Source organism: Zonotrichia leucophrys, chromosome 3, assembly GCF_028769735.1.
Source record: "Zonotrichia leucophrys gambelii isolate GWCS_2022_RI chromosome 3, RI_Zleu_2.0, whole genome shotgun sequence".
NCBI lineage: Eukaryota > Metazoa > Chordata > Aves > Passeriformes > Passerellidae > Zonotrichia > Zonotrichia leucophrys.
In genome coordinates, this window is record NC_088172.1 from 79,901,071 (window position 1) to 79,912,986 (window position 11,916).

Genomic DNA, 11,916 nt, shown 5'->3' on the forward strand with positions numbered 1-11,916 from the left:
ATCCTTTTGGCTTTCTCTGTTGTCTTACTTTTTACATTTATTGTACCTCTACACATGATGGGGGTAAAAAAATTGCCAAGGGCTTTCTGTGAATGTACTTTATGGACAGCAGTATCTGCATTTTTCTCTTGTTTCCTTGAAAGCATGTTAAATATTTAGGTGATAACTTTCATGATATAGATTGTATGACTGTGCAGCAACTTGATATCACAAAATGGTGTGGGGAAGAGGGCAAATGTCTTTAATGTTTTTTCATGGCAAATAGCTGTTTTGAGAAAAGAAAATACAGCTCTGCAGCAAACTGACAAAAGCCAAGATGTGTAGTAATAAAAATTGGCACTGGTGACATAAGGCCTAAATATAAACCAGACATCCTCCCCTCAAGCAACTAATGCTATAATTTAGCAATGATTATATATTTAAAATGACTTTTCACAAAAAGCATATGAGCTGCTAAGTTTCTCAGAACTTATGAAAACAGCTTTCCAAACCTTTTTTCTTCCCTGAGTATGAATTAGGAAAAAATTTACTAGGAATTCAGACGGCCTGGAGGATTCAGTCCAAAGCTTATCTGGGCTGTTGGCGAGTTTTGCTGACAGGCAGTGGATGGGACTGGGCTTGTAATTCCTTTTTTGCTGAGCCTATGTCCATGAGAAAGCTTTTGAGAGCCTGAAGATCAAATCATGTTCGTGGTGTTGGTTGGAGGCGTCTTATGGAAATTGGCCAATATCTGAAAGTCTTTCTAGAATGCTAGAATTAAACTAGTTTCAAACCTAATTGATGATTCTTATAACTTAAAATGCATGAGAAGAATTAACTGTTAGATGTAGGTTGAATTGATATTTCATAATAAAGTTTTTTAAATAATACATCCTAAAGAGTTCTGTGGCTCTAGTGCTATCAGAGTATTTATTCTTTTTCTGTGCTTACACTGACCTGTTAGGGAGTGTGTCAAGATCACAGGTGGATCTGTCTTGCCAAAGGGCAGAATTGTCTTGAATATGACCAGATTTGATCAAAAATCCAGTATTACATACCTCTTACCATGAAAATTAAAATGTATGGAATAGCTGCTACATAAGTTAATCATAAAGGCTTCCTCATGCAATGTCTACCGCATCTTGCTATAGAAAGTAGTTTCTGAAAGTTTTATTGGATTAAAAGTTTTCATGGAAAATTGCATTTATTTTGAAATTAAATAAGTTGGTGATTTTTATCCACCGCTTATGGCCAAATTACCCAAAGGCAGCAGTCTACATTGCAGATTTATGACATGCAAAATTATCAGGTTTTAAAACAATGTTTTTGAGGGATAGAAATTTACCAAAATTTGAAACCACTAATTTTCTTTTTCAGGACTGTTTTGTAGCTTGAAAAGCCAATCCATTAAAGAAAAATATGGTTAAAAGAATTACTCCCAAGTGGTGACTTCGGTTGCCAAACTTCAGGCTGGAGCCAGTTTTTAGGGCTGATTTAGAAAAATAGGGTTTTTATAATGGAAACACTGATGTAATCTTTACTACAGTGGCACAAATGGTGCTGGTATGATTGATTTATGACATTTAAGCATCTTAACTTAAAATCTGTACAATTTCTGTAAAATAATTGGAAAATATCCTGCTAGTGATTTAACACGCTCTGCAGAAGACCAAAGCATTTTTGTTCATGGTTTCCACACTGTCAAAGCTTGGCTTTGTCGTGTGCAGTGACCAAGCTTATGAACACCTCTAAATATTATGATTTGGAATTTCCAAAAAGCTAAATAAAAACCTCAAAACTTTATAGACAGCCCATTTTCCTGCAAAGCAGAACCATGTTTTAAGTTTTTGAAACGTCTATATGTGAAAACCAGTTTATAGTGGCAGAATCTTCTACATACAATTAATACAATATGTAGAGCATATCCAATTTCTTGGTATGTGTTGTTAAAGAATTGGTAGGAAAACCAAGGAAACATTTAGGAAGTCCCCAGAAGTTACAACCAGGTTATGCTTATAAACCAAAATGTTGGAAAGAAAATGCAGTGTTTTTTCTTTGTTCTATCAGTCTGCTGGGTGCAGTTGGTTTCATGTGACTGAATTTTAACATTTGCTGACTTTATTATTTAAATCTCATTAAAATGGTTTTTGCAAAAGGTTGGCACTCAGAATGTGTATTTGCTGCTCACAGATTGCAGCATCTGGCTGACAGGTTGTATTTTAGCCTGACCCAGAAATAAAAATTTTTGCCAATGTAAAAGATCTAAAGCTGTGGCTCAGAATAACAGAGGTAAGGATCTTCCTTGGCTAATTCCCCAGGTTTAGGACCTTGCCTGGTAGAGGCCAGTCCTGCTTACTGTGATTGGTTGTGCCTTAAGATAAGTTTTTGACATACTGGGCAGCATCACTTGGAATGAAGATTCATGTCTTGCCATTCTCTGTGTATTGATAATGGTGCTTGATATCTTCAGCAGGAATTCAAGGTCCCAGGGGAATTCAGCAAGCACTCATTCATGGGCTTTTTCTTGACTGAAACAAAACACTTCCATTTGGTGCTGATTTCAGCAAGGTGTTTGTGTGGATAAGAGTTTATATTCCATGATAGACCAATCAGTCACATTTCAAATATCCCTGGTGTTTCTTGTAGTTTGCATGGTGGATGTAACAGCAGACCCATAGTATCTCATTTGCTTCACTGGTAATCTGTATTTGCTGGATTTGAAGGCAAGTACTGGCACATAAGAAAATGCAGAAGAAAAACTGTTGATGGGGCCGCTAAAAGAAAGAGATTTTCCTCTTCTGCCCTTTATGCAAATGGAATTTTGTCCTTTGATAGCATTTCCAGCTCGCTGGCAGGCTGGTTTGCCTCTGTCCAGATCCCCTAGTTGTTCTGGAACAACTGAGGCAATGCTTAAGGGGAGTAGAAATCAGGGAAGGAATTATGACTTAGTATGGTATTTGAGCAATGAAAACTAGTTCTTGTATTCTATTTAATAATGCAGTCTACATGTGACTTTTTACGGAGGATAGGAATTGTTACTGTGGTAGGAGGCCTTTCCTTACAAAGACATCAGAAATATCTTTTGCCCACTTGAATGAGACTGTACTTGCATGTACACACATGTGTGGGTATTCACATTATTTAATGTGCAGACTAATGCTTTAAGAAGTCTTACATTTGGGGGCTTTTTAGAAGAAACTTTAACGAGTTAAACTCAGTCAATTAATGAAACTTTATGACCATTTCCAATGGCCAATGTACAGCCCTAATTACAGAGAACACTCGCAGAATTGTGGCCATTAAGTATTATAAATAACTGTTCATATTAATCACTTTAAAACGCCAATTCATTCACAGGTTTTACTACTGACTTAGCTGGATTTTTAGAGGCCATATTTTTGTAAGCTATCTTGTCAGTAAACAGAAGACTAGAAAAAGCTTTCTCTGCCAATTGCCATCCAATAAAGACATTTTAAAATGTTAATGTGTTGTAAAATACAGTTAACAAGAATTATTAAAGAACTTGGAAAGAATGGAGAAGTATGCTCCATTTACACTGTAAGTACTAGACCCATAAATCAAATGGTATTTTTAATTTGTTGGAATTTTTGGGACTTACATAACTTCCCACTAATTGCATTTAGAGAAAAATATTGGGCAAAACCCTCTCAAGACCTTTTTAATGGAATTTTCTCCTTTAAGTGTAGTATACTAGTTCTTTGTGGATAACTAATCATGTTTCACTATTTTGTATCTCGGGTTGCACTCCAGTTACGTGATATATCAGTAGTCATGAGAGCAGCCAACGGCAGCGTGACTAATGGAATGGGGGTAAAGTGGCTATGCTGCAGTGGAACTGTGTCTGAATTTCTTTTCTCATTTAGAAACTCATTGTTTCTTAAAATTTGTAAGTTAAAATGTCATAGACTGAGTGCTTTCTGCACGCAGTCAAATAATCTACATTGTTAATAATTTATGTATTTGAAGAAAAACATACTGATTTGACAGCTCTGTCTGTGGCTGAACCACATAAGTAGTTTTAGACATATTTGAATCTTTAGCTCTCTGTGTCCAGCAATGAATTACAGAAAGTAATGCACTAATACTGTCTGATACCTAGTCTTCATCAGTAATCAAAAATTGAGGATCCGTATCACTGGTGGGAACAAGAGCAGTCAACATCTGCATTATACAAATACTGCTTTTGCACTTCCAAACATTACTAAAACATAAATGTCTGCATAATTTAAGTCTGTTACTGTCATAAATGTATGTTTTACCTAACAAAGTGCATGCTAATGCAGAGTTGTTTTGTTTTCAGAGTGATTATGCTGCTTTGCCATTAATTCATGTGTGTACTGTGACAAGATGTAATGGCGTATCATGTTGCTTTAATGTAATGAATCCAGTACTCCCAGCTCTTAAGTCGTGTTGCTGGAAATGGTTACATAAAACAGAAATGACTGTGACTAAAGCCCTTGCAAAGCTTCAGAACTCCTGCACATTATAAGAAGCTTTTCAGGGGGTGGTTAGAGTAACTTCTTTAAAATTTACTGTAGGCTTCCCTTGGTAAAATTTTTACTCTTTTCTGACTATTTTTTGCATTCCAGTGAAATTTACATTATCTTTTAAGCATTGCAAAGGTTGAGCTTTAATTTTGTGCAGATGTGTATGTTAAGTGAACATGATGTGCTTATTTGTTACATTTATGCTACTTTTCTTTCTTTATCCGAATAAGATGGATGAAATTATGTATTAAATAAAAACATCAGTCATTTATCCATGACCATTCTATGCAGGTCCTGTAAGACTGCAAAGAGATTGCTTTTAGAATGAAGGTGATTGCAAAGGTTTCTGAGTATTCTCTAAATCTCAAAACCATAAAGCTCAAAATTCTAAACTGTTTAAATTTCACCCTGTTCTTCCTAAGACTCTGGCAATTCTTGGTCTGAGTTGATGTACCTTGAGCAGGAAGTTCACCATTCGTTCACATACTCAGCATTTGAAGAAGCAAGGATAATATGTCTTAAAAGAATGATCTTAGTTCAGAAAAAAAATCTCATCTTCCCCATTTCTGTTAACTTGTCTTTAGGTTTTGTCTTTCTAGTAGACAAGCATGGCACTTAAGCTACTGCAATGTATTATTTATTTCACATATGTAGCCAGGCAAATACTTTAAGGACTTTCATTTCTGCACAGATCATTCATGTTCTTATGTTCTGCATGTTGTTTACAAATTGTGTGAGATATTTCAAGGATTGTAGTGAGATCATTTAATATTAAGATCAAAATATTTGAATTAAGAGAAACCTCTTTTTTCCCCCCATAGTTGTATCTGAGTGCTACTACCAACTGCATCTGTCTTTTTTTTTTTTCCCTGATTTAGAAATACCTCGTGGAGGAAGTTGTTGTGTTGCTTTTTTAATAAGGAGAAAATTAATTTTTTTCTTAGCAATGACATTTTAAAATAGAAATTATCAGTATAATGCACCACTGTTCAGTCAGAGAGTTGTGCTTTCTTTTATCGCTGTTTTTTTTTAGGCCAAATGCCCTCAGGCTATATTCAAGTAATAATGATACATTAAATATGTAATTAGATTGAACAGTATTTCTAAAACTAACTGCATCTGCAATCACTAAGAAGTTACTTTAATTTGGAAATACTTTAATACATGGATTTATGAAAGCCTGTTCTAAAATGGTGAGAATTTCCAAAATACGAGTAATACTGTTTCTTATCGAGAATATTTCTTCTCTGCACATGTGCGTGCTGGGTTTTGTTACAGTGCTCTGTTTTGCCTGTGATATATAACCATAATTCTGAAATATTCTTAACAAAATGCCTGATTTTTAGAGCATTAAAATTCTGTAGAATTTGGTGGGACGTCTCATGTACTTAGACCTGGGCACACGTATAAGCATCATCTTCAGGTGGAGCCAAAATTTTCCTGCGAGCAGTAACCACACTAATAAGTTATTTACGCAATTGTAATTGATAACATAGGACTCAAACCTACCACTCTTGCCTAGACAAGGAATCCTTTTTAATTTCAGATAAATGCTTTGGGACAAGGAATCCTCTTTAATTTCAGATAAATGCTTTGAGAGGGAGGTGAGGAAGGAGCAGAGGACAAAACACCTTTAGTGAGTTGTGCTTGAGGGCTCAGGCACTTGGACTGTGTCCTGTTTGGTTTTCTTTCAGCCATGTGCATATAACACCATTCATTCTGATTGTATTATCCACACATGTGACATCTTAGTATGTAGCAGGGCTTTTTTTAATATGCACTGGTGGCTGTTTTGTGTGGTTGCACTTCTCGGTGGTAAAACCCACCCCATGATCAATTTACGAAGTCAATGTCCTTTTGTGAAATCCTAATGGTGAGAAAATGCTACTTGGACATACTCAAGCTGAGTTTCCATTTGAAGTGAAATAAAGCCAAGTACGTGAATGTCAGCAAACTTGTTTATAGGGGTGGGTGGTAAAGCATACATTATTTAGAAGGTTGAGTCATGAGTCTGGTCGGGTTTGTCATGTTACATCTGGCACGTCAGTCAAAGCTGGGACAGCTGCCGCCTGTCACTAGTGCTCTGGTGGGGCATTGTCCAGTGTTAGCAGCCAGCAGCCCCCAGCAGTCTGGGGAGGAGCACTTCACCTGGGCCTATTTTCAGCATTTTCATTGCAACCACTTTTGGGGCTCCTTTGCAAAAGAGGGTGGTTTCATTTCACAGAACATCCGATATTTTTCATATCTGTTATTAGACAAAATATTCAAATAGTAGTGGTGATGTTTGTTAGTTTACAGGGGAAAAAATTGCACTTCATATTATAGAACATTTTGCATCTGTTTTGCTGTATACTTTGCTTCCAAACCACCTTAAACTACTTTAAAAAGTCATGTCAAAAGTCATATGCTGTCAAAGCAAAATTCTGTAAATATGGAGAACACCAACATCCACGGTGTCGTCATTAATTTTCATCATGCATTGCCACATGAAAGATGTGTATGCACTAAAAGAATTAGTGAAAATTATATTTATCACTACCAAGTCCAAATCTCTTTGTTTGAGCTACCAGTACACTTAAGTCACTATGCTTGTACTTGAATTCAGTAAAGTGGAAGTTGTTACAGATGTCCTCCGTTAGCAAAATTCATGGACATTTTTAAGTGAAGCTTTGCCCTTATGCTCAAAGATGAATTTTGTGATTGACTGAAAGTCAGATATTCCTTTAATTATGTCTCTTCCATTTATATTTTGTCAAAAATAAATTCAGTTTTGTGTTGCAATCCATATAACTTCCTATTGCTCACCACCTGAAAGAATCTCTGTTGGTTCCTTGGGTTAAAAAGAGGAAAAACAATAAAACAAAACATACTCTGGGTCTCCTGACAAAATAAATACTGGCCTCAGATTTTTGATAAAAATGCATCCCCTGCCTGTACTTTGGCAGGGGAAAGGAGGTTGAATACCAGGGGCTTTTGATTTCTTATAGAGCTGGAATGTCTTCCAGCAAGTTCAGGGCATGAACCTGCTGGTCAGCTTTTCTTTTGAGACTTGCAGTTTACACTTCTTGTGAAGTAAGAAAAAGGAATCTCTTTTAGGAATTTGGAAGGAATGTTTCATCAGACTCTGGAGGACAGGAACAATAATTCTACCTGCCTGCTGTCATGGAGAACATGCAAAAGAATATTGTTCTTCCTGCCAATGATAAAGGAGCATGATAAAGCAGAGTAGATGAGGCTCATTCATAATGAGATACAGGTCATGGCTGAGATCACATGTCAGGAAAAATTAACTGTTCTTAATCATGAAGTTCACAGACAAGAGAAATGTTTCATGTAAAGTTTTTTTTAAGTTGGGTTAAAGATTCTTAAATTAAGATTTTGAGTATTCATTGTTGCTTTACTAAATTGCCATTCATTCTAATTTGAACACAAGTGACAATTACAACAACTTTGTTATAGAACTCTCTCACTGAATTTCTAGGAACTTTCATGGTAGAAGACATCTTTCAGTAATAAGGAAATTCAGTTTTATTGTGAGATAAAGTAATTGGTCTGAGAAGAGATTTTAATTGCATTTTATTATTTGCATCTAGTTTTGCAGTCTGTTCCAGAAAATACATATATACAGATAGACTCTAAGTTTCCACTTATGTGTCAGATCAGTGATGAGTTGAGAGGACATGCACTTGAGAAACTGTTCATATAGTTTATCAGAAGTTTTGTTCATGCATCAATATAAAAATAATAGAGCAAAGGTTCAGTTCCCACTAGAGGATGTTACAAATGTTTCTGTCTTTGCTTGAACTTCCTAGGTTTTTATCTCTCATTGGAGGAAATGCAAATGACATAGGAAAATCAGATATGCAGCAAAAAGTAAATGTAGTACTTGAAAAGGAAGGACTGGAAGGCACAGCCAAAAGGCTCAATACCACTGTGCACACACTGCAGCTGATCATTGATGGACTCACCCAGCCTGAAGGCTATGACATCCGAACAGGTAAACCTCGGTTTGGAAGGTTGTAATCTCAGTTTGTTTGTTCTACATATCAGCTTTAAAACAGCACATTTTCTTCTTCTAAAATCAGTAGCAGATTTTCACGGACGTGTAACTCCATTTCGTTTCTCAGTCAAGGTAAAGGCTATATCACAGTCAGATGTTTCTTTTCAGTTTTGTAGGTAAGTGTGAATCCTGTCTTAAATCATGGCATTTTCAGCCATAGGTAGGGGAGTTTTATGGCTGTTAACAAATGAAATAATTTCAATATGTTGACCTTCTACTGATTCAATCTGTGTTGGCTCTCCATCACAGAGGGGAATGCTGAGACCAAGGCGAAACAGTAGCAATAAAATTCTGTGGAGCAATAGTGTGTAGTTCCGCACTAATATTGCCCTGGTTTCTGGGAGACCAGTGTAACTGAAGCACGTGGCTCATGACCTACCCTGGTTAAAACCTGCAGTGGTATTGAACAGTTTGAGGTAGAGGAAAAGAAAGATGAAGTTTAACATTCTGGGGATAATGCTGTGTAATGAAAATTACAGCTGGTTTCTCTTACAACAGTGGGAGATAAAGGTAGACAGCAAAGATGAAGGTTTGTAATAATAAATAATAAACCTATGCTTAAAAACCAGCCAAACTAACATTTCTGTCCCCCTTTTTTAGTTCATGAATGGATTCCATGCTTATTTTTTAAATATTCCTCCCTAGTGATCCTGAAAATGTGTATTTTCAATGTCTCAATTTCTTCTGGTGATCTCACATCTAAATTACAGTAGGATAGACTAATAACATAGGAAGACATAAAAGCAAAAGAGAGAATCTTCAATGGAAATATTCATATTCTGCTGATCTAGGACATTCAATATTACTTTAGACAGAGTGTGGTTGGAGAACAGCCTAGTAGACTTACGTAGCTGTATGGATTTCTCCATCATGAGTTCTTCCCATGGGTCCCTTGCAGTTCTTCATGAACTGCTCCGGCATAGGTCCCTTCCATGGAATGAAGGCTTTTAGAAACAGGCTTTCATTGTACCTTAATGAGGTCACAAGTCCTGACAGAATACCTGCTCTAGTGTGGGCTTGCCTTCTTTCAGGCGTCCATCTATTCTGGTGTAGGGCCCTCCATGAGCTGTAGGGGAATCTCAGGTCTGGCATCTGGAGCTCTTCCTCCTCCTCCTTCCCTGGTCTGCAGAGCTGTTTCTGTCACATATGCTCGCTTCTCCCTCCTGGGCTGCAATTGCTGTTGCACGGGGAATTTTTTTAATTTTTACAATATTTTATCCTGGAGGCACCTGCCATCATTGTTAATGGGCTTGACCTTGGACAGGAGTGGATCTATTGGATACAGGCAAAGCCACCACTCATAGTAGCCCACAGACACACACCCCTACTGAAACATTGCCATGCAAAACCAATGTAGATCCAGAGACTGATTAAATTCCAGTGCATTTTAGCTATAAACTTGTTCAGGCTGAATTTTATTTCTCAAAAGCAAACAGAGAAAAATTATTGCAATTCTGGTTTGGTGATGTTCCTTGTGGAAAATTTCAATCCTTATTATATCTTGGAACGGTCTAACTATGGTAGAAAAAGATTGAAAGAGGAGTTATTGAGATGACTCAGAAGGGTTTTCTACAGGAGCAGAAAATGGTAGGGAAATAAAAGAATTTTTAAAAAATCTATCTGTGCTCTTAAATACAGAATTTGAACATTAATATCCCAGTATAATCCCTGGTCCTGATCATGCCTGTGTGATTTTCAAGTTGTTGGTGCAAAGCAGCCCTGTGATGAAGCTCATGTGATGTCATGGTGCAGATGAGCAGCAAGCCTAAGAACAATGCCTTGCTGGCTTTTCTTTTAGTATGTGATGAAACTGAGTATTCATCTTCCTGTGAATTTGTAGCAATTTCTATAGGAATAGTATTTCATGTATAGTTGATGTAGTTTGAGTCACCTCAAGTGTTTTCTCCCTAGATCTCAGAAAATTTAAAGAATCTTTCAGTCACTGCCTACTAGACAACATGCTTCTGATCCCCTTATGATAGTTTACACAAAATACACAAAATTCAGTATACTTACTCAGTAATCTAAGTGTTTTCAAGTGATTCACAAAATATAAGAAACAAGTTATCACAGATGCAGTATTTGGGACCTAATATCTACCTTGGGATGGCTTATTAATTAGAAATCATCTGGAAACAACTCTTAGAAACCCTTTTTCTCCAGAGTCTTATTTGTGTTTCTTGTTTCTTGTAACAGATTTTGATAAACCTGACTTCAAGAGAAGCATAGTCTGCATGGAAGACTTAAGTGTCGGTGCTGTTTTGACTGGGAAAGTTGAAAATGCAACGCCATTTGGAGTTTTTGTTGATATTGGTGTGGGAAAATCAGGTTTGATTCCAGTGCGAAGCATAACAGAAGCAAAACTCTCTAAAGTGAAGAAGAGAAGAAGCCTGGGCCTAGGTCCTGGAGAAAGAGTGGAAGTTAAAGTGCTTAATGTTGATATTCCTCGCCTGAGGATAACATTGGATCTTGTGCGTGTTTTATGAGAGGGGTTTCAGTAACTGAGCCTTGACTTTAAAGGATAAGTAATGTCAGCAAGGTTGTGGAGAGTCAGGCATTTATTGAATGTTGAACACATTTTGAAACCTTCAGCGCCTTGCCTTTTTTTTTTTTTTTATTTTAGTTTTACCACATTTCTTGTATCCTTTCTGTTAATAATTCTTGGAACACTTTTCTGGATTACCTCCAACCAATCTTGTTATTTTGTCTGCAGAGCAGATGAAGTTCCAGTGGGCTGTCAGACAGATCTCTTATCTGTTGTCTGTGCAAGATTTGCTGTCTTAATCTTCAGTTAGTACTGTATGAACAAATACATCTGTAGTTCCCCTCCCAAAAAACAGCCATTCAGTTTGCCTGTTTTCTGGTTGACAGTCTAAAGGAGGGTTCCTACTGGCAGAAAAAAAGGATCTTTTGAAGTTAAGTGGTAATGATGTTGCATCAAAAGTAGACTGAGGAAAAGGCATCTGCTAAAACTATTGATGGCTTAGAAATAGTTATCTTTAATTTATTTGTGGAAATATACACTTGTCTGTTTACCTGTGTTATTTTTGTTTGTTCAGTTATCATGATTTAACATAGTTGGATGTATGTTGCAGTTTGAGGAACTTTGCTCAAAGGTGTCAAAAGACATTTGTGTTGTTCTATACTTCTGCAAAATAAAAACAGTTCTGTCCATCTTTTCTCGGTGTACTTGATCTACAAGTAGTTTAACAGTCCTAGTTGTCTTCCATTCCAACATGTGCTTAATCGCCAGCACTTTGAATGCTCATTGTTTCCTGCTAGGAGTGCCTAGCACAGAAGGTTTGTTTCTTCTAACTAGAGACTTCTTGGTTTTGTGGTATTTTGGTGGTGTTTCAAAGGATTTAACTC

The 11,916-nt window shown here is 36.7% G+C and overlaps 1 protein-coding gene across 1 annotated transcript in view; it reads left to right on the forward strand.

The window, feature by feature from the left end:
* SRBD1 (S1 RNA binding domain 1) overlaps positions 1-11,715 on the forward strand; it is a 124,512-nt gene extending 112,797 nt beyond the window's left edge. The window contains exons 22-23 of the mRNA XM_064708958.1: positions 8,300-8,484; positions 10,744-11,715. Of these exons, the coding sequence (XP_064565028.1) occupies positions 8,300-8,484; positions 10,744-11,033 (475 nt within the window). The 3' untranslated portion in view covers positions 11,034-11,715. The remainder of the gene's footprint in view (positions 1-8,299; positions 8,485-10,743) is intronic.
* Positions 11,716-11,916: the final 201 nt, after the last annotated feature.